This window comes from Aspergillus homomorphus, assembly GCF_003184865.1.
Source record: "Aspergillus homomorphus CBS 101889 unplaced genomic scaffold BO97scaffold_42, whole genome shotgun sequence".
NCBI lineage: Eukaryota > Fungi > Ascomycota > Eurotiomycetes > Eurotiales > Aspergillaceae > Aspergillus > Aspergillus homomorphus.
Window position 1 is genome coordinate 132842 of NW_020291928.1, and position 27986 is coordinate 160827.

At 52.7% G+C, this 27986-nt stretch overlaps 9 protein-coding genes across 9 annotated transcripts; 3 read left to right on the forward strand and 6 right to left on the reverse strand.

The window, feature by feature from the left end:
* Positions 1-43: 43 nt before the first annotated feature.
* BO97DRAFT_408039 (mitochondrial 54S ribosomal protein bL34m) lies at positions 44-1216 on the reverse strand. The gene is made up of 2 exons (XM_025695763.1): positions 1068-1216; positions 44-840 (listed from the first exon to the last, which is right to left on the reverse strand). The coding sequence occupies exons 1-2, from the start codon at positions 1130-1132 to the stop codon at positions 462-464; spliced, it is 444 nt and encodes a 147-aa protein (XP_025548130.1). The 5' UTR covers positions 1133-1216; the 3' UTR covers positions 44-461.
* Positions 1217-1353: 137 nt separating this feature from the next.
* Positions 1354-2313, forward strand: BO97DRAFT_408040 (uncharacterized protein). Its single transcript, XM_025695764.1, has one exon. The coding sequence runs from the start codon at positions 1599-1601 to the stop codon at positions 2127-2129; it is 531 nt and encodes a 176-aa protein (XP_025548131.1). The 5' UTR covers positions 1354-1598; the 3' UTR covers positions 2130-2313.
* A 1-nt stretch (position 2314) lies between these two features.
* On the reverse strand, positions 2315-4208 carry BO97DRAFT_397226 (zinc metalloprotease). The gene is made up of 5 exons (XM_025694122.1): positions 4103-4208; positions 3826-4008; positions 3015-3761; positions 2766-2958; positions 2315-2709 (listed from the first exon to the last, which is right to left on the reverse strand). The coding sequence occupies exons 1-5, from the start codon at positions 4115-4117 to the stop codon at positions 2477-2479; spliced, it is 1371 nt and encodes a 456-aa protein (XP_025548132.1). The 5' UTR covers positions 4118-4208; the 3' UTR covers positions 2315-2476.
* A 280-nt stretch (positions 4209-4488) lies between these two features.
* BO97DRAFT_397228 (translation initiation factor eIF2 subunit gamma) lies at positions 4489-6770 on the reverse strand. Its single transcript, XM_025694123.1, has 3 exons — positions 6121-6770; positions 5066-6052; positions 4489-5000 (listed from the first exon to the last, which is right to left on the reverse strand). The coding sequence occupies exons 1-3, from the start codon at positions 6648-6650 to the stop codon at positions 4970-4972; spliced, it is 1548 nt and encodes a 515-aa protein (XP_025548133.1). The 5' UTR covers positions 6651-6770; the 3' UTR covers positions 4489-4969.
* A 260-nt stretch (positions 6771-7030) lies between these two features.
* On the reverse strand, positions 7031-8819 carry BO97DRAFT_472736 (putative 60S ribosome biogenesis protein Mak11). The gene is made up of 2 exons (XM_025700164.1): positions 7821-8819; positions 7031-7761 (listed from the first exon to the last, which is right to left on the reverse strand). Exons 1-2 carry the CDS (start codon positions 8763-8765, stop codon positions 7147-7149), a joined length of 1560 nt encoding a protein of 519 aa, XP_025548134.1. The 5' UTR covers positions 8766-8819; the 3' UTR covers positions 7031-7146.
* An 8322-nt stretch (positions 8820-17141) lies between these two features.
* Positions 17142-19248, forward strand: spp2 (spliceosome ATPase-activating subunit SPP2). The gene has a single exon (XM_025695765.1). It carries the CDS (start codon positions 17348-17350, stop codon positions 19061-19063), a length of 1716 nt encoding a protein of 571 aa, XP_025548135.1. The 5' UTR covers positions 17142-17347; the 3' UTR covers positions 19064-19248.
* BO97DRAFT_375658 (U3 snoRNA-associated protein UTP13) lies at positions 19209-22453 on the reverse strand. The gene is made up of 3 exons (XM_025692994.1): positions 22201-22453; positions 22118-22145; positions 19209-22057 (listed from the first exon to the last, which is right to left on the reverse strand). Exons 1-3 carry the CDS (start codon positions 22372-22374, stop codon positions 19341-19343), a joined length of 2919 nt encoding a protein of 972 aa, XP_025548136.1. The 5' UTR covers positions 22375-22453; the 3' UTR covers positions 19209-19340.
* Positions 22454-22664: 211 nt separating this feature from the next.
* On the forward strand, positions 22665-25845 carry BO97DRAFT_472740 (uncharacterized protein). The gene is made up of 4 exons (XM_025700165.1): positions 22665-22812; positions 23108-23473; positions 23539-23774; positions 23826-25845. The coding sequence occupies exons 1-4, from the start codon at positions 22777-22779 to the stop codon at positions 25672-25674; spliced, it is 2487 nt and encodes an 828-aa protein (XP_025548137.1). The 5' UTR covers positions 22665-22776; the 3' UTR covers positions 25675-25845.
* A 112-nt stretch (positions 25846-25957) lies between these two features.
* BO97DRAFT_375666 (ubiquitin carboxyl-terminal hydrolase family protein) lies at positions 25958-27969 on the reverse strand. The gene is made up of 2 exons (XM_025692995.1): positions 27303-27969; positions 25958-27243 (listed from the first exon to the last, which is right to left on the reverse strand). The coding sequence occupies exons 1-2, from the start codon at positions 27958-27960 to the stop codon at positions 26036-26038; spliced, it is 1866 nt and encodes a 621-aa protein (XP_025548138.1). The 5' UTR covers positions 27961-27969; the 3' UTR covers positions 25958-26035.
* Between the last annotated feature and the right edge of the window lie 17 nt (positions 27970-27986).

Here is a 27986-nt window from a genome sequence, read left to right on the forward strand (position 1 = left end):
ATATCCATCTCGGATTGTAAACGCAGGGCCAAAAGAATAACTCGCATGCAACATATGCATTGAAACTCCCAAGAAAAAAAGAAATTCGCACATGCAGATAAAGATGTATGTATATCGTACAAACAGGTAATATAAAGGTGGTAAAATACAGCCATCAGAACAAACGAAACCCCATCGAGTCTACCGCACCACTCTTTCCCCCCACAGGACAGACCTAGTAGGTAACAGCAGATCACCGAACGATATCCTTCCCGTCATGGAAACCGATCAATAATCCCCGGATGAGAGTCCCACCAATCCCACATACCCCATCCACAACAAGAACCAAAGAATCCAAACAAGTTACCCCTCTCAGTGTAAGAATAAGATACGCAAGCACAACAGAACCAGAACAGCCAAACACGACAGTAGAAATCAACCCCCACCCCATCAAACATCTAAGCCGTCCGCACAAAATCAATCTACCAGCTCAGATTCTTCCGGCCCCTGGCACGTCTCCGCTGGATGATCTTCCGACCACCCCTGGTCTTAACCCGGGACAGGAATCCATGACGCCGCTTCTGCACGCGCCGCGAGGGATTATAGGTGGCGCGCTTTCCGAGCAGGGAGGCGCTGGCGGAGAAGGATCGGGATTGTTGCAGGGCGGTTGTGCAGGGGAATGTGGTGGAGGGGAGAAGGGGGGCGGAGATCGAGGGGAAGATAGTGGAGGATTGGGGTCGTTGGGGGTTGCGGAGTTGTGCGCGAAGAGGCGAGAAGGCGGAAGTGGTGGTGATGAGCGTGCGGATGGGCGTGGTTGTTGTTGATGCGCGGGCGGCGGAGGTGGGTGCGGAGATGGGGAGTCTGCGATGGTGGGTGGTTAGCGATTTGGGCGTGTCTGGGTTTCTTGCAAGGTAGTGATGCTGTTGTGTTGGTGATTCTCTTGCTCTCCAGCTAGATTGAGGTTGCGAGCGCCCGGGGTAGAGGGGAGGGGTGGTGGGGAGGTTGATGATATTGGCGGATATGGACTGGCTGGCTAGCTGGCTGGCTGGTAGTCGAATTGGAAGGGCATCGCTGCATCATCCACGTACCTGGTGGCCGCGGTCATGGACGACCGGAGACTGGCGGGCACGGCCCGGCACTGGAAGCAAAGCATTGTGCTGGGTTGAGTTGGGACCAGGAGAGGCGGCTATCGAGCAAGCAACCGGGTCACCGACGGGGGATTTCGAGGAGGTGAAGTTCAAAGACAAGAGACAGAGACAGAGTGAGAGTGAGTGACGGCGGACGAAAATTGAACGGCGACGCACGGACCACCTCCGACTTTACACCAACTTTTTTTCTGCCCGCCCGCGGTTTGTATGCCGCATTCTCCATTCCTCCAGATTCTCTGACTTGGTCCACACACTCTCTCCCTCTCTTTACCTAAAGTTCAATCGGTGGTGCACTATCTGGACCGATCTACCACGGTGCCATAACCCCCAAGTCAATCTGCACGAACTCAGTCGATCCCGCATTGCCGACTTTACACGCGCCCCCGAACAAACACCACATACATCTACTCGGATACCACCCCCCACCGAACAACTCGAATCGAAAACGAAACACAGAAACCTCTTATCACAATGGCCACGCAAGGACCTTCGGCTCTGCCCCCCACGACCATCATCTCCTCGAGACCCATCTCCCAGTCGGCCGCGCACGACTTCCTCGCCGCCTACCTCGACCGCGCCGCTACAGACCCTGCGCTGCAACCCAATGCCGGAATCAGCGAGCATGGTCCTTTGTCGCGCACCACGGCGGCCGCCCCCAACCTGATGTTGCACAATCTGAAGCGCGTGCAGGCGGGTCTGGCGGGTGAGGTGCTGGGGCGGGACTTGACCCTGGCGAAGCTCATGGCCGGGGAGGACGGTGATGCGCAGCAGACCCCCGATGCGGCGCAGGGTCAGGACTGGGAAGATGCGCAGAAGTTCCAGCAGGAAGGCGAAGCTGTGGAGGATGCTCAGGATCCCATGGATGCGGATGTCAATATGGAGCAAGATCAGGGTGACGACGCCGCTGCTGGAGGCATTGACAAGGAGGAGAGGAAGCGCAGGAAGAAGGAGCGCAGGTTGGCTGAGAAACGGGCCAAGGCTAAGGCTGACACCGACGCTTGAAGATCGGAACAAATGTTATGCACCTAAAAGTTCGGTTGTTGATACGGTTGGCGATGGCTTGCATCAGCTTTTTCTCTGGGATTTACTTTTTATTGATTTGGGGGTTGCAAGATTAGACGTGCATACTGCATTGGGCGCATCAAGGGCGAAAACTTTTGGAGGTTGTTATTGGTTTGTTTTATTATCCCATTTGTTGAATATCCACCGAATTCCTTATACCATTCCATCGAAATGTCATATTTCATATCAACCAAATTACTCGACGGCCGCCGAGATCCATGGATGGAGAACAAGAGGTTGAGCTTCGCCAAAAAGTTTCAAGATGAGGGGAAAAAAAAAGAAAGGTCTCACAGCTCGCGATCCGCGGCCTTGACCGGCTTCTCGCTGTCCTCCTCCTTGAGATCGGTGACCTTTCCGCCCTTCCAGCCAAGTGCCTTGAGACGTTCCGAAAGAATCGGGTGAGAGTAGTGGTAGCTTGCGTACATCCAGTCAGCATCCATGGTGCTAAGGTTCTGGATTTGGAGCTTGAGAAGAGACTGCGCCAGCTCCGCGGAGTATCCGAGTCCAACAGCGAAAGCGTCTGTGATTTATTAGTGAGTATAACCAAGGTGGGAAACGCGGGAGATAAACACGTACCAGCCTCGAATTCAAACTTGCGGCTGAGGATATTCATAAGCAGCTTGACGACAGCATCCATGGGAGCAAGGGCGTCAGAGAACAAGAGGAATCCGATCATGATGGGCTGCTGGCTGTGGAAACCAAACGACTGGTACAGGGACTTGTTGTTCACGAAAGCAGAGAAGAGCGCAAAGATATAAAACATGTGGAACTATTATCTTGACGTCAGCTTACCCCATGAGATACGTACGGCGAGTGGAAACACACCTGGGCAATACCGAACAGCTTGGTAGTGTGGCTCAGGCTCCAGTGACCAAGTTCATGACTGAGAACTGCGACCACCTCCTCAGGCTCGCTCTTCTCAATCAGAGTATCGTAAATCACGATATGCTTCTTCCAGGGAAGTCCGTAGAAATAGGCGTTGCTGTGGGCACTCCGCTTGCTGCCGTCAATGACATGCAGCTCCTTGAGGGGGAACTCGAGCTTCTTGGCGAGGTTCTCAACGCCGGTCTTGATTGCACCCGGCTCCAAAGGCGACAGTTTGTTGAACAAGGGCAGAATCACGATGGGGTAGATAGTGATAGCGAAGATCTGAATGAAGATACCAAAAAGCCAGAGATAGTAGAAGAACGAGTTGCCAGTCTTCTGGATGATTTTGAGAACCGCACTGATGATCGGAGTTCCCAGCACGATACCAAGCATCTGGCCCTTGAGCATGTCCGTGACCCAGAGCTTGACAGTCTGCTTGTTGAAGCCGAACTTCTCTTCAAGAACGAACGTGTTGTAGTAGGAGACCGGGAGAGACAGAACCGTACTGATCAAGTTGAAACCGAAAAGAAACAAAAGCGTCTGCGCGATTTCACCCTGGAACCGAGCTGGAAGATGCCGTGCCAACAAGAGACCGCTGACCCCCCAAAGCTTGGGGAGAACATCGCCGTAGATGAACGCGAGATTCTGGACTTGACCGTAAAGACCTGCAAAGAAACCGAACTTGGCTTTGGCGCGACCATAAGCCTACCATATGAGATGGAGCCTGTTAGTGGACTGTCGAGATGATGTAGGCAGTTTGGACAAATACCTGACTCTGATCATAAACCTTCTGCGACACCTCGCCCTCCAAAACCTGGGGTGGCTTCGTCCGCTGCAAAACCTTGTACTGACGGAAAGACAGGAGTCCCTCTAGAATGAACTGTCCCAGAGAGAACCCGACGAGAACATTTTTCCATGGGATGAATGGGCGGTCGAGCAGACGCGCCAATTGCTATACCGGACACGGTAAGCCGCGTTAGCTCGAGCTTCCTTCTATTCATGAAGAGGAAAGACAGAGGTTTCTGCCTTTGAACAGGGGAGTTTACCTCGAGGATATACATGGCGGAGTCCTCAGCACAGCAAGAATCTGAGATAGAATCTGCTCTGCGAAGTGGGTTGATTCCTCGGAGTGAGAGGTGATGAAGAAAGAAGAACACCGCGGAGGGGGGAAGCGGAGAGTACACGGAGCTTGGGGGCCGTCTTGTTGCCTTGCAGCCTGAGTTGACCGCGGCTGTGTTACTGGGGGCCAAACAACAAGACAGGTTGTCAATAAGAACAATGAATGCTCGGAAGTCAACTCCTCAGATCATCAAACGAGCAGGCACATCTTTTGTAACTATGGAAGCAGGCCACCATATACTTTATTCTACCCAGGATTATCATAAGAATATGCACAGTATCATCATTAATAAGCAAAATTCTTTTGACTTTTGTTTCGTTGCATTCATCATTCCCCTATACAGCATCTACAAAGAGGCCATGTTTTTTGGACCGAACAACAAGAATGAACAGAAAAAAAGAGATGAAGCAAAAGTTTTCCACAGAATAGCGTCATAACACACGTCAAAAGAAGTAGCCTTCGCACACCAACTCCAGCCATGCTACTTCAACCTCCAGTCTGCCTATCCATCCTGCTGCATGCATGGTCTCTTGGTCCCTGCAAACCTCTGGATGGGCCAGCGGGAGATGAAGATCCCCCTGTACTTTCCCGGCAGGTCAGATAGGCGAAGATTGGACTTACTGCGTTCTCTATTCAGGGAATCAACCCGACACGCGCTTTCATTACCGTAAACCCTTCTATTCCAGAGTAGACTCAATCCATCAAGGCCAGTTGTCAGCTAGACTACAACGTCTCGATCAACCATCTCCCGGTTGGACCAAGTTGAGACTCTTCAAGCTACCAATAGCTTGCTCTAGTTCAGAACAGGCTCGAGAGTGTTACCGCTGAGACAGAGTTAGCCACATTTATCCCACACTAGAGGGACGCAAAACAGCAGTGGTAAACTTACGCAACAATGTTGGCCCATCCAATCAAACGCCAGTGCTTCTCGATTCTGCGGCTGATGGCGATCTTCTCGCCGATTTCGGTACAGGCAGGGCTGGTCAAGCTGAGCTTGGCGGCATCAGCCTTGACACCAACAACCTTGGCACCAGTGGCCGTGGAACCAATGTTAACCATGAGAACCTCGTTCTTGGTCAACTTGGCGACCTTGGCCTGCTTGCCGTCGGCGGTCTTGACACCCAACAGGCGGCGGAGCAGGAAGTAGTTGACCTCCAACTCGGTGTAGATGGCAGGAAGACGTCCACGGTGACCCAGAACGAAACCGACGAGACGATCAGCACGGCACAAGGTGGGGTCGACGCGAGTACCGACACCGATCAAACCACCGGGCACAGCAAACTTGAGGTCGTTGTGCTCAGCGAAGAGGGACATGACCCGGGAGAAGATAGGACGGCACTGGATCTTGCCGTTCTCGTCCTTGGTGACGAGACCAGGACGGATCTCGATTTCGTCATTCAACTTCAACACACCAGTCAGGATGGAACCACCAGCAACACCACCCTTCAGCTCCTCAATCTCAGCACCGGGCTTGTTCACATCGAAGGATCGAATGACAATCATGTGAGGGGAAGCGGTGAAATCACGGACGGGAACCGGGATGTGCGAAACCAGGTGCTCGTTGACGGCGTCGATGTTGTATTTCAGCTGAGCGGAGATAGGGATAATGGGCGAGCCATCGGCAACGGTACCGCGGATGAACTTCAGGATCGACTGGTAGTGTTGCAGGGCGCCATCTTCTCTCATCAGGTCCACCTTGTTTTGCAGAATGATGATGTGGCTGAGCTTCATGATCTCGATAGCTGCCAAGTGCTCCGAAGTCTGGGGCTGAGGGCAAGTTTCGTTTCCGGCGATCAGAAGAAGGGCGGCGTCCATGACGGCGGCACCTGACAACATGGTACTCATGAGAATATCGTGACCAGGGCAGTCAACGAACCTATGAAAAAGGTTACCTGTTAGCGGAGGGGGTCATTGGCCCCGATAGACAGGGTGAGAGGAACATACGAAACATGTCTCAATAGCCTGTAGCGACCGGAGCATCCATCTCTCTCGCAGGGCGGGTCGACTTCCTTCTCACTCTTGAAACTCTTGAAGCAGGTCGGTCTGGGACACTCGGGGTTGTCGCACTTGTAGATCTTGGCGTTGGCATAACCCAGCTTGATGGTAATGTTGCGCTCCAACTCGTTCTTGAAACGGACAGTCTGGACCTCGGAGATAGCCTTGACGACTGTCGACTTTCCGTGAGCGACGTGACCGATGGTACCGATGTTGATCGTGGCCTGGCGCGCAATGATTTCGGGCGTCAGGGGAGTGAGTGTGGACAGGTCGAGGGTCTCTGGGTTGGGCTGCTCGGGCAGCTCTGGCCGCTTGGGCTGGGGAAGAGAGGGCACTCCAGAGTTCTTCATCGCAGACTTCAAGGGCTTCTCCTCGAGGTCGAGGGGCTCCTGATCTTCGATGTCATCGTGACCATTCGCATCGAGCATGGGGGATCCAGGCTGGGATTCATCGTCTGTGTAATCGCCGTTGGTAGCCATGATTGCGGATTTAACCAGGAGACGACAACCGGGTTAGGTAGGAAAGGGTGGGTTGAAGAGGGGGTGGGTAGGAGGGGCGAATATCGAGGGTCGTCTGGTCGGATGAAAATTGCTGCTTGGGCTCGGAGAGGCGATATGATACGGTTTGAGCCAGTGGGGTTCGGGTTTGTGCAGTGGAGAGCGAGTGGGCGGTGGCCGGCGGCAGGATTCAGTTGACCAGTTGGCCGCCGGGCTATCGATTGTTTGACTCACCGTGCTTGGTACAACAATCGCATTGGGCAACAGAATGAATGCAAAGAGACAACCCACAATAGAAAGACAGAAAGCATAGTATTGATGATAAGTGATATCATAAGCGGAAACACAGTACCACACAAACACAGAAGAGACATGAGCATGAGCATCATAAGCTTACAACCCCAATCTACTAATCCACACTGCTTTTTGCCTAACAACAATGGTTGGGTATATAGGTCAACATACATCAAGGACGACTCTACTCATCATCGCTTGCTTCGCTATTAGATTCCTCCTCGCTAACTTCTTCATCCTCGAGATCTTCGTCGTCCGAGTCGAGGAGGTCGTCCGAGTCCTCGGCCGCCAACATCACGAATGCTTTCAGGCAAGTGACCCGATTTCCGGTGGCGTAGGTGTTCAAGAGCCGGCCAACCTGGGTAATTTCGGATGCCTTCTCATCCTTAGAGTTGGAGGACTTCTTTGCCGCCTTCTTCTTTCCTACCAGCTCAGCGCCACGCAACAGCCATACGCGGATTAACCCCTCGCTGTTGGCGGTCACGACCAAGTAGTCGTCCTTGTTGGGCCCTGGCTGGTCCTTCAAACTGAGCACCTCGAAGTCCTTAACTCTACCGGGAAAACCGTGTGCCCTGCCACCGAGCTGGGCAACAACCTTAGCAAAGGGGATTGGAGACTCATCTCCCTCCGGCGCATCCTCGACTTGTTTGGTGGAATAGAAGATGACTCTGCCGTCCTCGGTCGAGACAGCAAGCAGTTCATCGCTTTCGTCCGCAGATGAGGAATTCGAGCTGACGTATGTCATCTGGTGAAGCTTACTGCGAGGGTTAGGGAATACTCTGCAGATGGGTGTCGAGTCCTGTCAGGGTCAGTCAGAAGATGCCGCCATCGTAACAAGAGCCGTAGGTCTATACTTACAATGCCGAAGACAACAGCACCCCATTCAAATGCGACAGCAAATTCGTCACCCTTGGAGTTCCAGACGATCCTCCTTCCTTCGCCTGTGCTCCACTTTCCTTCCTTAACGCTCTGTAAAATCTCCCGGTTGAAGCTCAAAACACCAGCTTTCTTTCCAGTTACCAAGTTCCACAGTCTCATGCATTTCTCTCCCTTTCCAACGCTTAGCATAAGTTTCATACTTGGGTGCACGGCGAAATCGTTGATTCCAGATGGGGAGCCGCCGGGAGGAGCTGTGTCACCGCTTGGTCGGCCCTGGACTTTAGGGTGGGGAGCCTTGATGGTCGAGACGACGGTAAAATCACGAGTCTTGGTGACGGAGATAGTGTTGTCCTCGGCTGCAACCAAGATCTTTGAGCGCGAGGGAAAGCTGAGAGCTGAGATGGGGGCAGAGTGATGCATCAATGATCCCAGTTCACGGTTCTTGGGATTTTCGAGAATCTTGTTGCCCGCCAGGGTCGGCACAGTAGGGTAGTCTTCATTGACCGCCACTGGGGCGGCTGACAGTGAGTAGAGGTTGACGCGCTCATCAGTGGCACCGCTGGCCAGGATCACTTGAGGAGCTTCATTCGAGTCTGCCTTGGGCAACGGGGAGAGTGCGAGGCATCGGATTGCAGAAGTATGAGCCTCAAAAAGGAAGTTGTCCACAAATTGGACTAGATCGGAGTTCCCAGCTGTTTCAGTGGCGGCATCGGTGGAGTTTGCAAAAGCTTCAGGGGAAACAGCGGCAGTGAAGCCATGCAGCACCCGTTCGTATGAGCCGGTCACCACCTGCAAAGTGATTGCGGGAAAGTCGGTGGCGGTGGCCGCAGGACTTTCTTGACTGGGGGTGGATTTGACGGCCTTAGTCGGTTGCTTCGAGACCTGTCGGTCTTTGACCGTATCTTCTCTCTTGCGCTTGGCCATGATGGTTGATGTCTGATGTTTGAGGTAGAGGTGAGAAGATTGATGTTTTGGATGGACTATCTGAGAGCGATCAGGAAGCGGGCAACTTTTTTTTCTGCCAGGCGTTATCACCGGAGAGTTGGGCGGTGAGTTAGTTGCCCGGGTGCTGTTGCTCAGAAGCGGAGGTAACCACCGGCCACTAGCCTTTTTAGTTTCTTAGCGGCCTCTTGCCCATTGCGTTGCCGCTCTAAGGTGCAGTAGTTGGCTGGCTCACCGGACTGATCGTGGAGCGCCAACCCTCATTTACAAGAATCATCGAATTCTAGGGGAGAGTTTAGATAGACAGTTCCTCCGTTCCACCAGCCTGGCTATTTTCAGCATGAAGGTGATACACCTCAACTCACATTGAACATCTTTGAGCTGTTGGCAAGTACCGTGCAATTGGTCACTCAAGAAAGGCATCTACCAGTAGAGCAGTAGCATGCTATTAAGTTACGCGAAAGCAAGACTTCACTAGACTTAATAAGCCACTTAGAGGCTTGCAGCTTAAGGAGATTACAAGTATAACTTCTGCCGAGGGCGAACCTCTTGACACGGATAACAGCTTTGCCATAAACCTCACCGAAGGGCAAGTACAAGTCTTGAAAGCCTGCCTAAAGACAGGCCGGAGTGTATTCAGAGACCTGTGGACATCAAACACAAGTCAGAGCTGGAGGTAGGGCTCGGGAAGTGATCTTCTACAAAATGGTGATCTTACGTTGTCTTTCCAAGAAACAGTCTAATACTAATGGGCACTGATGCAAAGACAAATCAAAATACTTGAGAAACTGTTCTGAATCGAGCTATACATGTCGTCAGCTTGGAATTCATTGAGGACTTTGTGGTTGGAATTATTAGCGACTTAAATTCACTGTTCACAGCTTGTGAGTAACTGCTGGTCAGTAAAAACATTATCGCTAACGAACCTCACAGCAGCAGCAACAATATGTGACGGGTTCCGCGGTGACTATTCTAAGGACTCTCGCCAGCGGTCGATGTTCATTCCTTACTTATAGGATACCTTTGAACACCCGCTGATTCTTGGGGCCGCTGTGCAAGTAATCTGCCCACTAAATGAGATAAATCATCCGTCACTGAGAGCTTGTGGATCAACCGAGCACACTATCAACTTTTCAATCACAGCGCTTATTGGGACTTGACATGTGCCTACCTATTGAAGAGCAGTTTTATGCTTCCCCAAACACCGACAATCAGGCAGAAGGTAAGGTCAGTAGATCTCATTGCTAGTGAGATCCAGACTGCGATAGTTGCCTGGTACCCAGTGAAGGGGTGAAGATTTCCACCTTCCCTCTCTATACTTCTGATCCAGCCACGGTTATAGTCCACTCTCGTTGGGCAATGACCTCTACGATGCGCGGATCATCCTAAACCACGTGCCTTATAAGAGCTTAGTAGGAAATGAGCCCAATTGACTCATTGCATCTCCTACACACGTCCACTACAAGGCCTTTCGATAATGCACACAGCAATCCAGGCTGTTTTGTTTGGGCGAAGCACCAGGCCGGGATAATTGAGTTTCCAGCCATGATACGGAGTAGATATGTCAAGAGCTGTGTTAGGCAGACTACTCAATTGCCCTCGGTGCCATCGACGAAACTTTTCGACATTCAGCTCAGCCCTTACCACCATACAGAAATGCTGTGCTAGTGATTGAAGGCATACATAGAAGCCATATAGATACAAGCTCCTCAAAACTTACTAGGAAGAAGTATAGGCCAGGGAAACACGGCACTGATCGAGCGCTGTCCATACACAAGACCGATCTGGAGGATTGTTTTCGGGTTATATAGGGTACGGTGACTCGAGAAGCTACCGTAGGAAGTATCTCCTATGGAGATACATTATCATCCAGACAAGTGAAACGAAGATAAAGCTACTTCTGGATTCTTGGCCCTTTCCACGTCTTGATGAGCCCAGTCCAGTGTAGCTTTGTCTTTAAATATATGTTTTGGCATGAATCATTGATCTTGGACCTATATATGGATAGTCTTGTCCTTAGGGTGGTATCATGCTGTTAGCTTCACCCCGGCAACATCGAAGAGATGATATGACCAAAATAGTATGACCAAGGTGCCCTGATGGCTTTTCTTTGAATGATGATAATATCTTGGATTACAACGATCATGTAGAAGATAAGTAGTAGCAAACTGGAACTAAGTCTGGCAGCCTGCACATAGTAAACGATGACCGAAAGTACTAGTCCGGCTTAGGCATAGTCTTATCGATACCCGGAGGGAAGTGAAATGGCCACGATTTTCAAGGAAATTACCACGCACCACACAGCCCATTCCGTCGTCACCCAGAGTTACAGTGTATGATACGTGTATCTGCCCGGCTGTATCTGGTGCCTTGATTGGGTTTCCTGCTGTTCCCGGCAGTGACTTTCCCAGTCAGTCACAGTAAGTGTCTAAGTTGTCTGCTTGTCTCCCTCTCTTCACTCCCTTCCTCCCTATTATCACTTGCCAACCAAGAGGTTCCTCCCTCCCATACATACCAGAACTCCCTCAATTCTCTCTCTCCCCTCCCCCCCCCCCCCCGTACCGTACCCTGCCCAGAAGTCCTCACCACCACCACTACCACTAACGTTCACTCTCCCACCATACACCCTCCCCCCGAACCCCAAAAATCCCTTCCGCGGTGAAATCTTCGCGTCGTATCTTTGGCATCATCTCCCCTCACTACAACCACCCTTTTCATCCTTTCTGAGCGATTTTTTCCATCTGGATGACTTCGCTCAATTGGTTTCCATTAATTTTAGCGCGTTAATCGGATGCTGTGTTCCCCGAAATAGACTCCATGCTCCGTGACGAGCTTCTCCGGTCTAAGAAAGATGAGATCGCGTACGTACTTGATATATCACCCTCTTTTATCGCTTTCGAGCGATTCATTTTATTCCTACTGGCCTAGCGACTGGAATTTATCGCTTACTTGGAATTGTTTAGACGTTGTTTGTCGTCGCGGAAGCGCAAACTGAGCGAGCTCTACTTTGCGACCGTAGGCTTCGCGGGCGCGACCGGGAACGCTCCGGCGGACTCGCTATACCATCACAAGGAACAGGCGTTTCTCGATGCTAACGACCTCACCAAGTAAGTCAATTTTTACCCCATGCTACTGCCACTCAATTGTATATTCAATCTTATGCCATGCCTCCGTAATTGCTTTTATTCATTAAACCCACCCTGTTCATTCAATGCAGTCATGAACTAGACATGTTCCTGGCAGGACCTATTCACTGACCATACTCAGAGGGCGATACTTCAACGAAGCTACGCTTCCACCATTACCCGACTATGCAGCAATACTATCACGAGAAGGCAAAAGGCCTACGGCAACTGCAGCACCCGCACCACCACCGCCAGTAGTACCTGCTGCGCGAGCTCACGATGCTACTGCTACAATCACCAATCCGCCGCGGACAGCAGAGAAGGCTGCCACGCACGTTAAGCCAACCACCGAGGAGCAACATTCAAGACCGCAACAACTCTCGAATCAGAAGCTCCAGCAACCCGCACCTGAACCGCCTGCTGCTGCTCAGGTTGCGCCTGATGCCTTCTCCACTGGCCTTCAGAGCCCTGACGGATCTGTCCAGCCCCGAAAGCTTGCGCCGGCTGCTCCTTCCCCAATAACAGATCAGGCAGCACATCCTGCGACGCCAGGAAAGCATGTCAGTGATCAGGATTCGGCATTGGCGGCGACCGGGGCCAGGCCAGGCCGAGAGCAGCCCTGTGCAGTACCACCTCCAACAACATCTACTGTGCTGCCAGCCCAGCAAAAGCATGATGCACGCCCATCGCTCGATCTGGGGCACCCAACTAAAGTCCACGAGCAACCGCTTTCGCCCGTATCATCAGCCGGCCTATATTCAAACAATACGCCTCTACCGGTTACCGTATCTCCAGCAACGAGCCCCGCCGAGGAGGTCAACGACGCTGCTGCTAGACTTGCAAGTCCCAAGGATGAAGAGGTTGCGACTTCACTTACCACATTGGTTCCATCCACGCCTGATGAACAACTGCGCCTAGAGGAGGCGCAGTCGCTCAAACAGACCCTTGCTGCAAGTAAACCTTCGGGCGGTAGTTCAGCTAGTGGTAATGCGACGAGCGAGGTCATCGAAGAAACTACCATTCCAACTCCTGCCACCAACAAACAGCCATCAACAGATGCTCGTATATCGCCTGCAACAGTTCCAGCAGAGCCGAAGACATTACGTGGCGTGGTCGAATCTCCTGCCGAGCATCAGCCCTCAGTTCAACCGTCGACTCAAACTGAAGGAGGTGTCAAGGTTTCTAGAGAAACGATTCCAGCAAAGAAGCCATCACCGCCTGCGAATGCAACACCGACCATTGAAAGAATGACGACAAGAGTGTCATCTGGAGCCATACGACACAAATCTGTATCTGAGATCCTTGGAGAGTCGCCAAAGCCATCCCCTCAGTCCGATAGGCAAAGTTCAGTTGAAAAGTCTACAGAGGCGCCACGGGTGGGAGCTGAAGCAACGCCTGACTCCACGGCGAGGATGCGATTCAAGGATCGTAAGGCGCGGGAGAAAGAGCGGACCAAGTTGTCCACGGTGGTCTTTCCCAGGCAACAGCAGCAGCAACAGTCTCAGGAGAAGAGTGATTCGATGGAGATCATCCGGCAACACGCTGGCGACCTTGGCAAGCTCAATGAGGAGCAGGACTACCTGTTTACCTTGTTCCAAAGTCGCGCGTACACTCCTCCCCGTGGGACAAGTCTCAGCACACTAATCGCCTCAGCCCATAAGACTCTGACGACCTCAAACCACCTGCTTGACTACCAAGAACAGATGGACTGTCGCACATTGCGTCGGATCTATTCTCTCCAGAATGCGAACAGGTGGCCCTTGCGTCAGTTAAAGCGTTCGGTGGAACCTCCGCGAGAAGGGACTCATTGGGACATACTTCTGAACCACGTGAAGTGGTTGCGTACGGATTTCCGAGAGGAAAGAAAATGGAAAATTGCTGCAGCGAAGAGTTGTGCAGACTGGTGTGCGGAGTATGTCAATAGTGACGCTGAGCACCGTTCAGTGCTTCGCATACAGGCTAAGATTCCACCCGTAAACAAAGCCGCGGAAGTCGAGGTCAAGCCCAGCTTAATATCACCGCCCGAAGAGGCGGGCGATGAGATGCTGATTGTCTCTCAACCAACGCCAGATCTGGTTCCTTCTACCGAAGAAGATTCTGCAAGCGAAGCCTGCGGTGATGAGCCCCGTCTTCTTCTGGGCGACACTGTTGCTCCAGCAGCCATCTTTTCCCTAGGTACAGATGAGTTCACGTTCTCGTTGGACATGACACCTGCGGCTCAGAAGCTCCTGGATGAGCTGCCCATATATTCTCCAATCACTATTGCCCCTGAAGTGGATTTGCCAATCTTTAAAGAGCCTCCTGATACGGTGTGGAAAACCGAGATTCTCCCCGTGTCGAAGTACGCTTCTGGTAAGGTTACGTTTCACGAAGACGAACCTGCTCGAAAGCGTAGTCGCTACGATTATACCCAATACCGATCTGATTTGGATCACGGCGCAGTGGAACTTCCTCCGGAGCAGACAAATGTTGCGCTCTTTCGCTTAGAGAACAGACACATCCGCGACAGAATTCACCCCGGACATTCCTTCAGACCCCCAACCGAGCATCCTATGCCGTCCGTCGGTTTTTTCGAGTCAAGGCAATCCTCTCAGTGGACCTATGCCGAGGACGATGAGCTCCGTCGCCTTGTGAAAGAGTATTCCTACAACTGGTCGCTAATTTCTAATTGCCTCACGCCATCTTCTCAATTCACCTCCGGAGCGGAAAGGCGAACACCTTGGGAGTGCTTCGAGCGTTGGATAGGCCTAGAAGGATTGCCTGCTGATATGTCTAAAACTCAATATTTTCGGGCCTACCACCAAAGACTTGAATCAGCACAGCGCACCGTGATGGCGCAACAGCAAGCTGCTCAACAACAACAGCAGCAGCAGCAACAGCAACAACAACAGCAGCAGCAGCAACAGCAACAGCAACAGCAGCAACAACAGCAGCAGCAAGGCAATAATAGTAACAATAATCCGCAGTCATTGCCCCCAGTGCGGAGGAGAACTACACAGCCTGTTCGGGTGGATCGGAGAAGATCTTCGAAACATCTGGCGTTGCTCGATGCTATGCGCAAGCTCGCAAAGAAGCGGGAGACCATGCTCCAGAAGCAACAACATGGTGAGTAATTTATGAAAGAGTGTGCCTGGGTGTTTGACTAACCCCACCACCCAAAGCATCCCATCTAGCCTCATTGCGCAAGGTCAACGAGGCCAACCAGCCAAAGCCTCCAATCTCATCGCCTGCCGAGTTTAGTCGACTCAAATATGAGCGTGAAATGAAGCTCCAGGAGAGACAGGAACAATACCGACAACAGATGATCGCCCAGCAGAGAGTAAGGCCCTCCCCACAATGGACTATCATCGTACTATAGGTCGCTAACAATTCATCGCTAGGCAAATCTGGCTGCTCAACGTGCAGGCCAAGCGCCTAACCAGCAGCAGATGATGAATGCTAATGGGCGTACCCCTAACGGTATGCCACATACTGGAGCACCTGCTATGGCCGCCAACACGCCAAATGGAATTACTAATGGGATGCCGAATGCTATGCCTAATGGGATGCCTCCCGGTGTTGTTCCCAACCAAGCCCGACCTCATATACAGGGTATACCTGGTGGCACACCTGTTAATGGAGCCATGCCGCCTAACCCAATTGCGGTGAAGATGATGCAACAGCAGCCTGGAATGCAACATAATGCTGCTGCCCGTCCTGGAATGCCAATGCAGACCCCTCCAGATAATGCCCGGGTCATTCGGGAAGCCAATCGACTTCAAGAGCAACAGCGGATGCTCCAGTCTAGACAACAGCCGCCACCGCATCCTCATCAACAGCAACCCCAACCCCAGCAGCCTCAGCAACAATTTCATAGTCAACAGCAGTTCGTCCCACAGGGCTCTCATTCTCCGAACCTCAACATGCCTAATGTCAACGGCACCCCAAATAATCCAGCCATGATGACTGCTCTGCAGGCAGGAGGTGGAATGCGAAGCCCAAACTTTCACAATACCACTCCACAGGGCGTCTCGACGCCCTCCCCTCGCATGGGTCAGCCTAATCTGCTTGCCGGCAGCATCGTTCCTACAATCAGCACTCTACAAAGCCAGATCCAACGAAGCAACCCCAACTTGCCTCCTGAACAAGTCAACAAATTGGCTACGGATCGCCTGCACCAGTACCAGCAGCAGCGCATGTCGCAGGTTGCCATGAATGCCGCAGCTGGAAATATTGGCAGTGTTCAGGCTAACTACCAGGTCTCTCACGATGCCAATTTCCAGTCGCCTCAGGCTGGGATGAGTGGGGGCCCGGGAATGCAAGTACCCCAGGCTCAAGGCTTTTCGCCCATGATGCGTGTTCCTCAGCCAGCGCAGCAGAACCGAGTTGCCGTAGGAAGCTCTCCATCCATGAATGGTGCAGTTCCTCAAGCAAGCCGGAGTGTGACCCCACAAACCCAGCGCAGCGGGAGCGTCCAGGCTGGACCTGTGCCCGGCACGACGAACAAGAGTCCTAACCCTCCTCAAGCACAAACAGCGACTAGCTGAATTCTTCCGAACACAACAAGCTCCTTCATCGACATCTGATACCACGTCTCTCTTACTCTTCCACTGTACATATTCATTCTCCCGCCTTACTATTTTTTATTCCACCTTCCCGTTCACTGGTTGGGTCATGCCTGGCAAGGAACCAGGTTCCTGGCTTCCCTGTCTTTGACTTCAAATACCAAAACCCCTCCACCTTCTCAAACCTCACTTTCCGACCTAACCTGCACCTTTACCCTTTCCTTACCCACGTTTGCATTACCCCCGTTATCTTTTATCTTTATACACTTTATACGCCGTTGATGCTCGGCTCTGCCATCGGGTTCCGGATACTGATATCTCCCAACCTTGTTCCGGGAGCTTTATTGCATCATTCGAGTTTCTCTGCGCTTTTGTACTACATGTATTGATAGGACGGACGGATACCAAAGGATGCCGGTTATACAACTTGGAAGCCCAATTGGAATGGACGAGGTAAAAAGAATTAATGAACTATGACTGTACGATTACTGCTCAAAATGTTTCAGGATTAGAAGTAAAGCAACCTTGCCTTCATAGATCGCTGTAGAATATTCGGGTCCTTCAGAAGCTGTTGATCGACCAGGGCATCTAAGCGCGCGTTTAGCTCTGAGTCTCCTATTTTGCCACCGCCCTTGCCCTGCATATTATATTACGCAAGTGAGCTTTCCAAGACTCGAGTCCAGCCTACACAATAACACCGCAACCTGCACTGCCAACAAACAAGAATTCGAGATCGGGAGAGGGCGCAGAGAAGCTCTGTTTTGCCCAAGAACATTATATCATCTCAAACGGACTGAACAATTACGCAGTCATCCAATCCAAAACTCATGAGCACAACATACTTTTTACCTCATTCCTAGCTTCCGTGACCAACAAAAGAAGAATCAAGAGCAGGATGTCCTCCTCCGATCCACCACCACCACCGACACCATCACAAAGCGAAGGCAGCAGAGGCGCCGGTCCTACAACCACCAAACCCTTCTCCCTCTCCCTGGGCAAAGGAGGAAACACTCCGAACAGCGGCAGCGACGGCGACCCTCCCAAGAAACCAACCACCACTTTCAATCTCAAACCCACCAAGCCCACCGACCCCTCCTCCACAACTCGCACCCTCCCCCTAGCGCGCGGTCGCCGCCCCCACCAGCGCCTCCATGATGACTCCGACTCCGACGACGAGCGCAGCCGCGCCCCCGCCCACGAAGAAGTCACCGGCTTCGACACAGCCACAGGCTCAGCCGTCTCCGCCGCCGACGAAGCCGCCAAGCAGCCGCTCGTAATCCCCGTCGCGAGCAACAACAACTGGCGCGATCGGCCCGGTCGTCGGCCGCGCGGCACAAAGAACCTGCTGCCTAAGGAGGTACAGGCTATCCAGGAGGCGCAGAGGCGCGGTGATGGCGGCACGGGCGTTATCGTCGAGACTGAGGGACCGAGTATGGCTTATGGGTTGAGTTTTGCTAAGCAAGATGTGGATCAGGGTGGGGATGGGAATAGGGATACGGGGATGGAGGATGTTGAGGTGGGTGAGAAACAGGAAGAGAGGAAGCCTATGACGCAGGATGAGATTGCGTTGCAGGCGCTCATCAGGGAGAGTAAAGGGGAGACTGCCGAGGGGGGTCGTTCGGATTTGGTCATCGAGGCTGCGGTTCCTGCTACTGCTGATGAGTCTATGAGGTATGATGAGACGGGCTCGTTTCGCGCGGATATGGCCTCTAGGCCTGAGTCGGCGACGTTGGATCAGTATAATGCTATTCCTGTGGAGGAGTTTGGTGCGGCGTTGCTCCGGGGTATGGGCTGGAAGGAAGGGCAGGCGGTTGGGAAAGGGAAGTATGGCGGTGCGGCTGGTGCTGCTGCCCAGGGGAATAAGGCGCGGGTTCCGGAGCGGAGACCTGGGTTTCTGGGTATTGGGGCTAAGGATGTTTCGGGGGGCAAAGGGGCGGAGGCGGAGTTGGGAGCGTGGGGTAAGGCGGCGATGCGCAAGGGGTCGAGGAAGGCGGCTGCTGGGCAGGAGGGGGAGACCAATACTGAAGGCGTCTATATGCCGGTCATGATGCGCAATACGAAGACGGGCGAGTTCATCACCGAGGAGGAATTGTCGACGCTGAAGAAGGAGGCGAAGAAGCGCGGCGACGACGACGACAATTGGAAGGCTAGGCGCGATCGCAATCTCGAGAGGAGCGGGCGTGATCGAGATTATCGTCCCAGGGACCGTGATCGCGATTCCCGACCGAGGGACTATGAGGACCGGGACGGTGATCGCTATGAGAGACGCAAGAATGGCTCTTCGAGGAGGGATCGCAGTCGGTCGTCTAGCGATCAGCAGTCGAGACGGCGCAGGTATGAGGAGGAGGGCAGCGATAGTCGTGATGATCGTTACTACCGCGATAGAGACAGAGACCGTGACTCGCGTCGAGATCGTGAGAGGGACAGAGACAGCAGGGACAGGGATAGAGACCGCGACAGGAGCCACCGGTCTCGCGACGATGATCGCTACAGTTCGAGGCACTCCTCGTCGAACACCTCGAGCAGACATCGCGATCGCGATCGTGACCGAGACCGAGACCGAGACAGTGATCGCGACTCGCACCGGAGACGGAGATATGACGATCGGTAAGACGCTATAGAATATGCATACGAACAATACACATCTATAGTACAGCCAACAAAAGCCTCCTTCGTTCTTCAAAAAGATGTCGCATTATCACCCAAAGGAACATAACTTTTACATGCCGGATATCCTCCCCAGAAGAATCATTGAGCAAGGCAGCAGGACTCCGCTCATAGCGCCAGTGTATCACAATATACTTCCAAAGCAGATTATTTTGGTCTATCTATACATATTCTCATTCATAGCCGGGATCCTGTCTTAGGATCCGTTGTTGTCCTCGTCTTCACGACCCCAGCATGACCACATCCTTCTCGGGTTCAGGAGCACTGTCCTCCAGAGAATCGGTAAAGAAGTCGTATGTGCTCGCGGCGCCCAATCCGCCCAAGCCCACACCACCATCCATCTCCGCGAGAACCCACTCCACGAGATAGCTCTCGTCGGAGAGTTCCTCGATTCGTCGGTAGTGGCGGTCCGTGTAGGCAGCCAGAGCCTGCAGGATATCTTTCAGACCTGCACTAGAGCGATCAGTGCCGCGTCGCTTGGCCTTGCCGGATGTTGCAAGCTCGACAAACGTCGAGGCCGGATAGGACCGGAAGAGGGCGAACAGGATCCGTTGGGCCACTCTGGATGTGCGTGCGTTGGTGTTCCAGTCACGGACGCGGAGAAGAAGGGTGCGGAGGTTATCGGGGTCGAGGGTTTGGAGAACCTCGTCGATGGAGGCATTGCCCGTGAGGCTGTTCTCGTTGTCGGTATTCTTTGCCTCGGTGGAGTACGGGTCATCAGCAGCATCGATGGCGGAAGTGAAGAGGGAGAGGAGTCGGCCGGGGTGGTTCAACTGAAGCGCAAGTGTGATGGCTTCGCGATAAGCACCGGCCCGGATATAGTTCTGGAGCTGCTGATCCTGTTCAACACGCGCCGAATTGGCATTCACTGCAGCCGTGTAAGTGGCAGAAGTGGTGTCGGTCCAGAAAGTGACTGTGGAGTCAGCGGAGCCAGAGACAAGACCATAGGGAGACGAGGTCTTGAATGTGGCGGGAGATGCAACGTCTTCACGAGATCCAGATGGCGTCGGGCTTGCCAATGCCCACACACGATCCTCGTGGTTATCGAGAGTAGTCTCAAGCTCGCCTGAGTACGGAGACCAGATCTTGACCAGGCCATCAGCGGCCGCAGATGCCACCAAAGGCCGCATCTGTGCGGCTGTGTTCTGTCCCAGCGCGGAGTCTTCTTCCTCATCCTCTTCTTGGTGGGACAGATCCGAAGGTGGAAGCCAGATTACCTTAAGCACACTGTTCGTGTGGCCCTCGAAGGTGAGAAGACAGCTGTAATCTGCCAGACTCCAAATCTTGATGGTCTTGTCACCAGATCCCGTGGCAATCAGACCTCTGTTGGTGCTCGTTCCACTGTCAGAGTTTAAGATAGGCGTGCCTCGAGGGGCAAAACGTGCCGACCAGACACCTCGCTTGTGTCCGCGCAGAACACCCACCGTGGAACCATCCTCGATGGACCAGATCTTGACAGTACGATCCTGAGAGGCGGATGCGAATAATGTCGACGAAGGGTTGACGTCCAGAGCATTGATATCTTTCTCGTGAGCTTTCCGAGTGTAGACAGCCTTGGGGTGGTGGGGTTTGGACGAGCTCAGCGGTGGCAATTTTCCAATATCCCAACGCTTGATGGTCCGATCTTGGGAGCCCGTGAGTAAGAAAGCAGGAGGGTGGTTCGAAGGGTCGTTATAAGCAGGGGTGTTGGCCGGGGGCGGGACTCGGGGGAAGCTAATAGCGCCCAACGACTCGGCGTGACCGGTGAAGATTGCAAAGCAAGTATAGGACGAAGACTTGGGGTCGAGACGCCAGAGACGTGCGGTGTTGTCCTTTGCGCCAGTGACCAGCCAATGGCCAGACCAATCCACATCAATGCAAATGATGATGTCGTCATGGCCCTCAAGGTGTGTGATATCGGCACCAAAGTATCCTTCACCATCTGCAGATGGCCGGTCTTCGGATGGTCCTACCGACACAATCCTGATACTTTCGGTATTTGTGGCCAGAGCCAGCATTGAACGGTCAGGACCGACATATGCGAGATCGATGATATCATCGTCGTTGCCCGAGATGCGGCGAATGATCGGCAAAGGATCCAGTTTAGTCCCTGGCGTATAGCTGGACAAGGGCTCCAAAGAATAGAACCGGATGGTCTGATCGGCATGCACTGTCAGTGCAAATGGCATGCCAGGAGAGTATTGAATCGCCACGACGGCCTCATATTCAGAAGCAGGCTCTTGATCCGCAGTGACCTCTCCTCCACGATTGCAGTCCCACACGCGCAAGCGACCATTTTCGCCCGCAGCCAAACACAAACCACTGTCGGCGACAAAGCAGGAAGCCTCCACACTTTCGAGAACCGGAATGACCCTCCGTGTTTTGAATGTCCGCATGTCCCACACGATGACAGTCTTATCGCGACTGGCCGAAAGCAAGGCATTCTCCGAGGGCGAATATGAGAGGCTGCGCACAACCGATACATGAGACTCGAGCGACGCGATGGGCTTTCTCTTGTTCAAATCCCACACGCAGACCTTGCCCTCCTCGTCTCCGGATGCGAGCCGGAATACACCGGTTGAGCTTTCCGGATTCTCGTCTTCATCGGAGTCGTGCGTTTGGTTCTTGTTCTTCCTCTTACTTGAGGACGATTTGTTCGTAACGTCGGGCGCCTGAAAGAAGCACAGGGCTGAGATGACACCTCCATGGCCATGGAAGGTATGTGTGATATAACCGCCTCGAATGTCCCAGACCTTGATCGAGCCATCCGCAGCACCAGTCGCCAGTAGAGTGCCCGTGGGGTCGATTGCAGTCGTCACGACGGGTGCCGTGTGAGGCTTGAGACTTCTGGCTAGTTTTGCGTCGATCGTACGCGTGGACTCGTCAAGAGGGGAAAGAGAGTAGATTCGCATAGACATTGACCGAGAGCAGAGAACGACATGAGAGGCCGACGGAGAAACTAAGGATAGTTAGGCATACTGGACCATGAAACAATGATCAGAAGCGGAAGAATGCATACTGGCTAAGCTTGTGATAATTTTGCCATCCTAAATATGTCCGTGTAAGCCACTTGCCACGAAATCAAGACTTCTGTGTACTCACTCCTTCAAGACTGGCGACCTGATCGCCAGTCTCCAAGTCCACCACAAGAGCATCTTCACTGATGCATGTCACCAGAAAACGGCCACTGGCATCGAGCGCAGTGCTTCCTCCGGTGTAGATAGGACGAAGTGTGCGAGACGCCTCGAAGGTCGTCTTCACCACGGCTTTAGACATGATCTGCGGAAGTATTCTGCGATGGGAGTCCGAGAGTCTATCGCGCCATTCTAGATCCAAAAGGATCCACGTAAACAAGAAAATATGCGGTTGCTGAACGCTGTTCAACTCGCCGTCGCAACGAAACTTCTGATCTTTTTTCGAGATGTTTGCCTTGTTTGTCTCCGGGCCCGATCCCCGCTAGCCCGTGATATAAGCGCCGGAGCCGCTCCAGCCGCCCACGTGCATGTCGCCTTCCTTTTTGGGGAGAATAGTCATCTTCCGCCATCGACCATATCGTCCCAGAGTCCAGACCATCCAACCATCCATCATTCTGATTAAAACATACATTTGACTTCATTCTTTCGGCGACGGGATGGTTTCCCAGTATTTCTGAGTGAACACGACTAAGGTGCTCACGCGATGGGGCGCCGAGCGTATTTGAATCGACTGGCTTTGGTATGCTCCACCTTCCACGTTCCACTTCCATATCCATATACTATACATCAATATACGATTCCCCGAAAAGAGCAGTCTTTGATACATACATCTCTCACCGCGGGAGCTTCAACGATCGCAATCATGTTTTTGATTTGAAGTAGTCGCGATGGGTTCATGTGCAATCACAAGCATAAGCTTGATCTGACCCTCGAATGTCTTTCTGAACTATGAACTTTACACTTGGGCGCTCTCTCACCTCATTGTGATCATTTTAAAGTCGTTGTCTGATAACAATCCGTTAACCTTTCAATAGGGGCGATCACCTTATGAGGCTCCTGATCGTCCCTCAGGCTCTGCGGCAAATCATGAACCTGCTTCTCAGAGGCGGGTATCGGCTCTGCATGCGGATGACTATGTCCAGAATTATGATGAGAGGGGCCATCCCATTAATCTAGAGTCTAAGTCCTTTGGCAGAGAGCTCAGAAGAGCTAAAAATGACATCCTTTCCACAATGGGAATTGTCGTCAATGAAGAGGGTAACATAGGTGGCCCCACGGAACAACAAAAGATGGACATAATCGCGGCCGAGAATGACTATGGCTTGGTCATGGCTACTCTAGACCAGATCTCAGTCTTTCTTGGTTCATGGTGGACTTCATCACTAATGGGCCGGATCCTGGTAAATTTTCCTGAATCTGCGGATGATGGATGGTATGGAAGGATTTGTACTAACCATTTCACTAGACTTTCAGAAGTTACACGCATGTCCCGTTGCTCAGCATAATACATCTAGAGCGCAATAATCATGGGATTATGGGCTTCTACTTTGCCGGCATCCCAGCTTGGGCAGTCTCAACATGTTTATCTTTTCTTCGACATCATCCCTTGGATCGCTTAATTGCAACCTGTCAGAATCTGTTCCCGAATGATAATGTGCTGTCGAGGCTCGTACGGGCTTCTCTGAACATCTTACAATCAGCGTGAGCTTATCGATAAAGTTATTCTCTTCCACTAGCTAACAGTAAATGCAGAACCCGAGGAAGTCTACTTGTTCTAGCTATACAGACTTACATGTACTCCTTGTTGCAGTCGCTTCACCTCGTTCACCCTTACTCTTTACTAGGGCTAAAGCCTCTTCTACCTTTTGGGGAGCATGCTTTGATGCAGCTTCCTATGCTACCGAGTGATTACTCGTGTGGTTCTTTGGCTGGGTTTCTTGCAAATGTCCTAAGAACACCCTCGCTTCTTGTTTATGTCTACGTGTATCTGCGCCCAGTCGTCGAGATCAGACTCTATCGCCTGATTCGTCGAAGATTACCGAAGCCCATTTACGCAGACGATCTCTCGGTTAAAGTGGCATATGATAATGATCTTGTTGACTGGATGATGCCAGCTCTTGGTCGTCGAGCTGATGAAGAAAACCGTCGCAGTAGCCTTTCCTTCATGGAAGACTTGACCTACGAAGTCGACTTCTTTCGGTCGTGGATCCTGTCCTGGTTTGGTTTTAAGACACAGCAGGCAGCACCAAGCTCAGAACAGACGCCAGAAGCCCACCGTGAGATAGCACAAATGGGGACAGGCGCACCAGGCATTGAACAGTCACAGGAGGAGCGTCAAACGCTTGTCGGACCGCAGGGAGGACATGAGCTGGGAATTCATCCTCCGTCAGAACAATCGCAGCGGCTTAGCGCTCCTCAATCTGATGGTCGTTCAGGTACCGGCGGCACTCTAGGCACAGGTGTCATCTTCAGCGAGAGTCAAGTACTTCCAAATGAGGAGAATAGAATGTCTCAGTCTCCGACAGAAATGAGCAGCGGTGATTACGCGGACATGGCGCCATTGCGACGGGCGATGGCCATACCCACCGAAGATGGACAGAACGGTCGGCTTGTGCAAGGAGGCGATAATGCTACTGAGACTCAAAGGATCTCGCGGTCGAACACGCTTTTTTCCCGGCCTTCATCACCCGCTACCTCTTCCCCGGCTTCGCCTCTCGTGCGTGCTTCACTAATACATCAAAACTCCGATGTGATCACGATGCAGCTAGAGGTTCTAGGAAACCGACATAGGCAAAACCCTGGCGCAGAGGAACCGCGAGTCAATGGCGAACTTGGGCAGCCGCCCTCGAATGGAGAGCTAGTTGATGACCAGGCAATCTCAAACATGCTTGACGATCTGCTGGCCAACCAAGGCTCGAATTTAGCCACAATTGTCAATTCAGAAGCCGTAGACAGCGACGGACTTTCTAATTTAACCCGAGGTATATCTCCAGGATCTGCAGAAACTGGTGCGGTTTCTGCACTGCCGAATTCTCAAACACAAGGTCCGGGAACAGAACCGCGCCCTGTTGGAATTCCCACATCGAATCCTCGAAATGCTTTACCGAATAGCACGGGGTTGCCGAACCAGACGGCTACGCATCAGCGAATCTCGGAAGCAGCCCAAGCGTCTACCAACAACAACAGCTCTGGAACACCTCCGCACGCCTCTGATGACAGAGCACCACAAACTTCATCAGCCGACCCTCACCCTACGGCCCATCGTGTCACCATACTATCGTCCCATCCGATCGATTCCCTAGCCTCCCATCTAGCTTCTATAATCACGACCGTGATGTTCATTCCCCTCGAGTCTCTCTATCTTCGCTCACTTGCTTCTTCTTATTTGTCAGCCACAGGCGCACCAGCTGCTCTCCGGTCAGATGTTCACAGCATGGGGCTCTGGGGAAATGGCAGCTCACTTTCCAATACCCTTGCGTATTTTGGTAAAGTTGCGTTGATGATGGGAGTGCAAACAGCCGTAAATGCCAGCGTATGGGGTATCATCTCCGGTGCTGCAATCAGAATTGGAAGGAAGTTCTGTGGATGGGGATCATTATGAACACACCTACTACAGTCTGCAAAGCTTTCCCTGAATACCAAGCATTCTGGCTCTTATGCTCGGATACGGCTTTCTATCTCCTGTACCTAGTATATATGCAGTATCTATGCATGAGCGAGCCCGCATATCACTCACCAATTTGGTACAGTCTGTTTGGTAGCTTTTTCGGACCTACGGAAGGGGTTTTGGCAAGGCTAGTCTGAAGGACACTTATGTAAAGAATAGTGAGAGTGGGCTACTACCCTTCATCGTGATCATAAGAATTTAATTATACAGTAATTTGATTAGCATACGTGCGAACCCAGAGACCTGAAATACAAGCACGCATAGCTAGCCAAACCCAAAAAGGCCTTTTCTACGATTACTTGGCCGCAGCTTTACCCTTGCGGTTCGCCTTCCCAGGAACCTTACGGCGCTCCCAGACCATGAGATATCCCTCCTTGGTGAACAGGGTCTCACTTTCTGCCTTCTTGACAAACAGATCCTGGATCTCCAACCATTCTGGCCCACGCTGCTCCCCAGCATGCTCTTTCTGGATGCGGCTATTCTCCGCAGCCATGGCCTTGTCATGCAGTTGGACGAGCCAGGAGACCTTCTCGCTGCCCCCGCCCGCACCACTGGAGGAGGACGACGATCCGCCGCCGCTACCACCACCACCGCTGCTGCCACCTCCCGCGGCGTTAACGCCTTTATCTGCCGCGGCTTCTTCGTGGGCACCTGGTGCGGCGACAGTCGGGTCAAGGATGATGTTGGCGACGAGATCGTACAGGATCGGTTCGCTGTGCGGCCAGACGTCGGGGTTGGGTTCGACATACGGCGACATGTCCAGGGAGCGGGGCGAGGGGAAGGTGACGATGGTGGGGTTGCGCTCGGACACGAACCGGTTCTTGCTAAAGCGTTTGATGTGGAAGAGGAGGTAGGGGGGTAATGGGTGCATGAGCCGGTGGCGGACTCGCTGGGCCAGCTTTTCGGAGGCGGTGATGCCGTTGTACTTGTTCAGGAGGGTGGTGAGCGGCACCTGGGGAATGATGGATTCCCGGTTGGAGGATTGGAAGAGGGGCGTCGGGGGCAGATCGAGGGTGAGGATGAGGTAGGGGGTGGTTTGGCTGTTGATGGTGCCGGACTCCGTGAAGACCAGGCGTGCGTTTTGGGTATCGGAATGCGCCGTGATGGCCTGGCTCTCGATTCTGAGGTGGCCTTGGAAGGCGGCGTGGACGACACTTGTGGGCGTCTTGGAGGGCTTCTTGGAGCCGCCGAGGGAAAGGTGGAGGTTGTTCAGGAACCAGGAGAGGAACTCCACCGGGTCGGATTGCTGAGTGAGTGTGAAGCGTTTCGACGACCGCAGGGCGATCTCCTGGAGGAGCTCGTGCGGTGATACGTGCGACCGGAAGGCCTTGTGATTCCATAGTTTCCGCACCAGTGTGCTGAATCGAACGGCGAGTTGGGGCGTGCCTGGTTGGGAGAAGTCGTGCAATAGGAAGTAGTTGCGGATGGGGAAGACGTGGCCAAGGAGTTGGACGACGACGTTCAGGTAGTCGTTGGCTTTGATGTTGTTCATGCCGACGAATCCTGTACATTGTCAGTTTGATAATTTTCGCAATTGAGAGATGCGACTGGGATGCTCTTACCAGGTCGGTAACGATTACCTGCGAGGTCGAACGCATCATGAACCTCTTTATCTAGTTTGGCCACATCTTCCTTGTTGTAGTGCGGATCTACAACGTATTTGATATCGTCCAAGCTCTTGTTCTTGACTTCGTATCCTTCAGGAAGAACGTAGACCTTCTTGGTTCCCATGTTGATGAAGACATGGTGTCCGACCTCGAGCGCATGGAAGTATGCATACGACTTGGGGCCTCTTCCCTGAAAGTACTTTCCACAGACGAGGCAGGCGTAAACATTGATATTGGACAAGCTCACGGAGCATTGTTTCTCGAAGTCGAAGTCGAGGATTTCGCGATTGATGGTGTCGAGGTAGAGGTCGCTGTATCCCTCCAAAGGTGCACTCTGGCGTTTCGGGGCTGCGATGGCCGGTCTGTCGTCATCGGTCTCGACATCAGAAGTCCCAGCTCCGTTATCCTGCGCCGCTTCCTCGAGTTCCTCGCCTTCCTGTTCTGCAGCTGCGAGTATGTCCTGCCCATTGGCGTGACGAAGCGGCAGAGCTTTACCGCGCGGATCGTCTTCAGGCAGGTCACCGTCTTCCACGCGCGCCTTTTTCGAGACAGGAGAGCCCGCAGAGAGACCCTCCTCATCTAGCGACAGCTCCGCTTGCCTTTTCGACATCATGACTGAGTGGATGGCGGAAATTAAAC

Coding starts and splice junctions, on each gene's coding strand:
- BO97DRAFT_408039 (XM_025695763.1), bottom strand. CDS start 1,132: ATGCTTTGCTTCCAGTGCCGGGCCGTGCCCGCCAGTCTCCGGTCGTCC. Junction 841..1,067: donor TCCATGACCGCGGCCACCAG/GTACGTGGATGA, acceptor CCACCATCGCAG/ACTCCCCATCTCCGCACCCA.
- BO97DRAFT_408040 (XM_025695764.1), top strand. CDS start 1,599: ATGGCCACGCAAGGACCTTCGGCTCTGCCCCCCACGACCATCATCTCC.
- BO97DRAFT_375658 (XM_025692994.1), bottom strand. CDS start 22,374: ATGTCTAAAGCCGTGGTGAAGACGACCTTCGAGGCGTCTCGCACACTT. Junction 22,146..22,200: donor AGGTCGCCAGTCTTGAAGGA/GTGAGTACACAG, acceptor GGACATATTTAG/GATGGCAAAATTATCACAAG. Junction 22,058..22,117: donor AATTATCACAAGCTTAGCCA/GTATGCATTCTT, acceptor AACTATCCTTAG/TTTCTCCGTCGGCCTCTCAT.
- BO97DRAFT_375666 (XM_025692995.1), bottom strand. CDS start 27,960: ATGATGTCGAAAAGGCAAGCGGAGCTGTCGCTAGATGAGGAGGGTCTC. Junction 27,244..27,302: donor AGGTAATCGTTACCGACCTG/GTAAGAGCATCC, acceptor GACAATGTACAG/GATTCGTCGGCATGAACAAC.
- BO97DRAFT_397228 (XM_025694123.1), bottom strand. CDS start 6,650: ATGGCTACCAACGGCGATTACACAGACGATGAATCCCAGCCTGGATCC. Junction 6,053..6,120: donor AGGCTATTGAGACATGTTTC/GTATGTTCCTCT, acceptor CCTTTTTCATAG/GTTCGTTGACTGCCCTGGTC. Junction 5,001..5,065: donor GGATGGGCCAACATTGTTGC/GTAAGTTTACCA, acceptor ACTCTGTCTCAG/CGGTAACACTCTCGAGCCTG.
- BO97DRAFT_472740 (XM_025700165.1), top strand. CDS start 22,777: ATGGGGCGCCGAGCGTATTTGAATCGACTGGCTTTG. Junction 22,813..23,107: donor ATTTGAATCGACTGGCTTTG/GTATGCTCCACC, acceptor ACCTTTCAATAG/GGGCGATCACCTTATGAGGC. Junction 23,775..23,825: donor CTGAACATCTTACAATCAGC/GTGAGCTTATCG, acceptor CAGTAAATGCAG/AACCCGAGGAAGTCTACTTG.
- BO97DRAFT_472736 (XM_025700164.1), bottom strand. CDS start 8,765: ATGGCCAAGCGCAAGAGAGAAGATACGGTCAAAGACCGACAGGTCTCG. Junction 7,762..7,820: donor GTGCTGTTGTCTTCGGCATT/GTAAGTATAGAC, acceptor TGACCCTGACAG/GACTCGACACCCATCTGCAG.
- BO97DRAFT_397226 (XM_025694122.1), bottom strand. Junction 3,762..3,825: donor AGGTTTATGATCAGAGTCAG/GTATTTGTCCAA, acceptor CTCATATGGTAG/GCTTATGGTCGCGCCAAAGC. Junction 2,710..2,765: donor CAAGTTTGAATTCGAGGCTG/GTACGTGTTTAT, acceptor AATAAATCACAG/ACGCTTTCGCTGTTGGACTC.
- spp2 (XM_025695765.1), top strand. CDS start 17,348: ATGTCCTCCTCCGATCCACCACCACCACCGACACCATCACAAAGCGAA.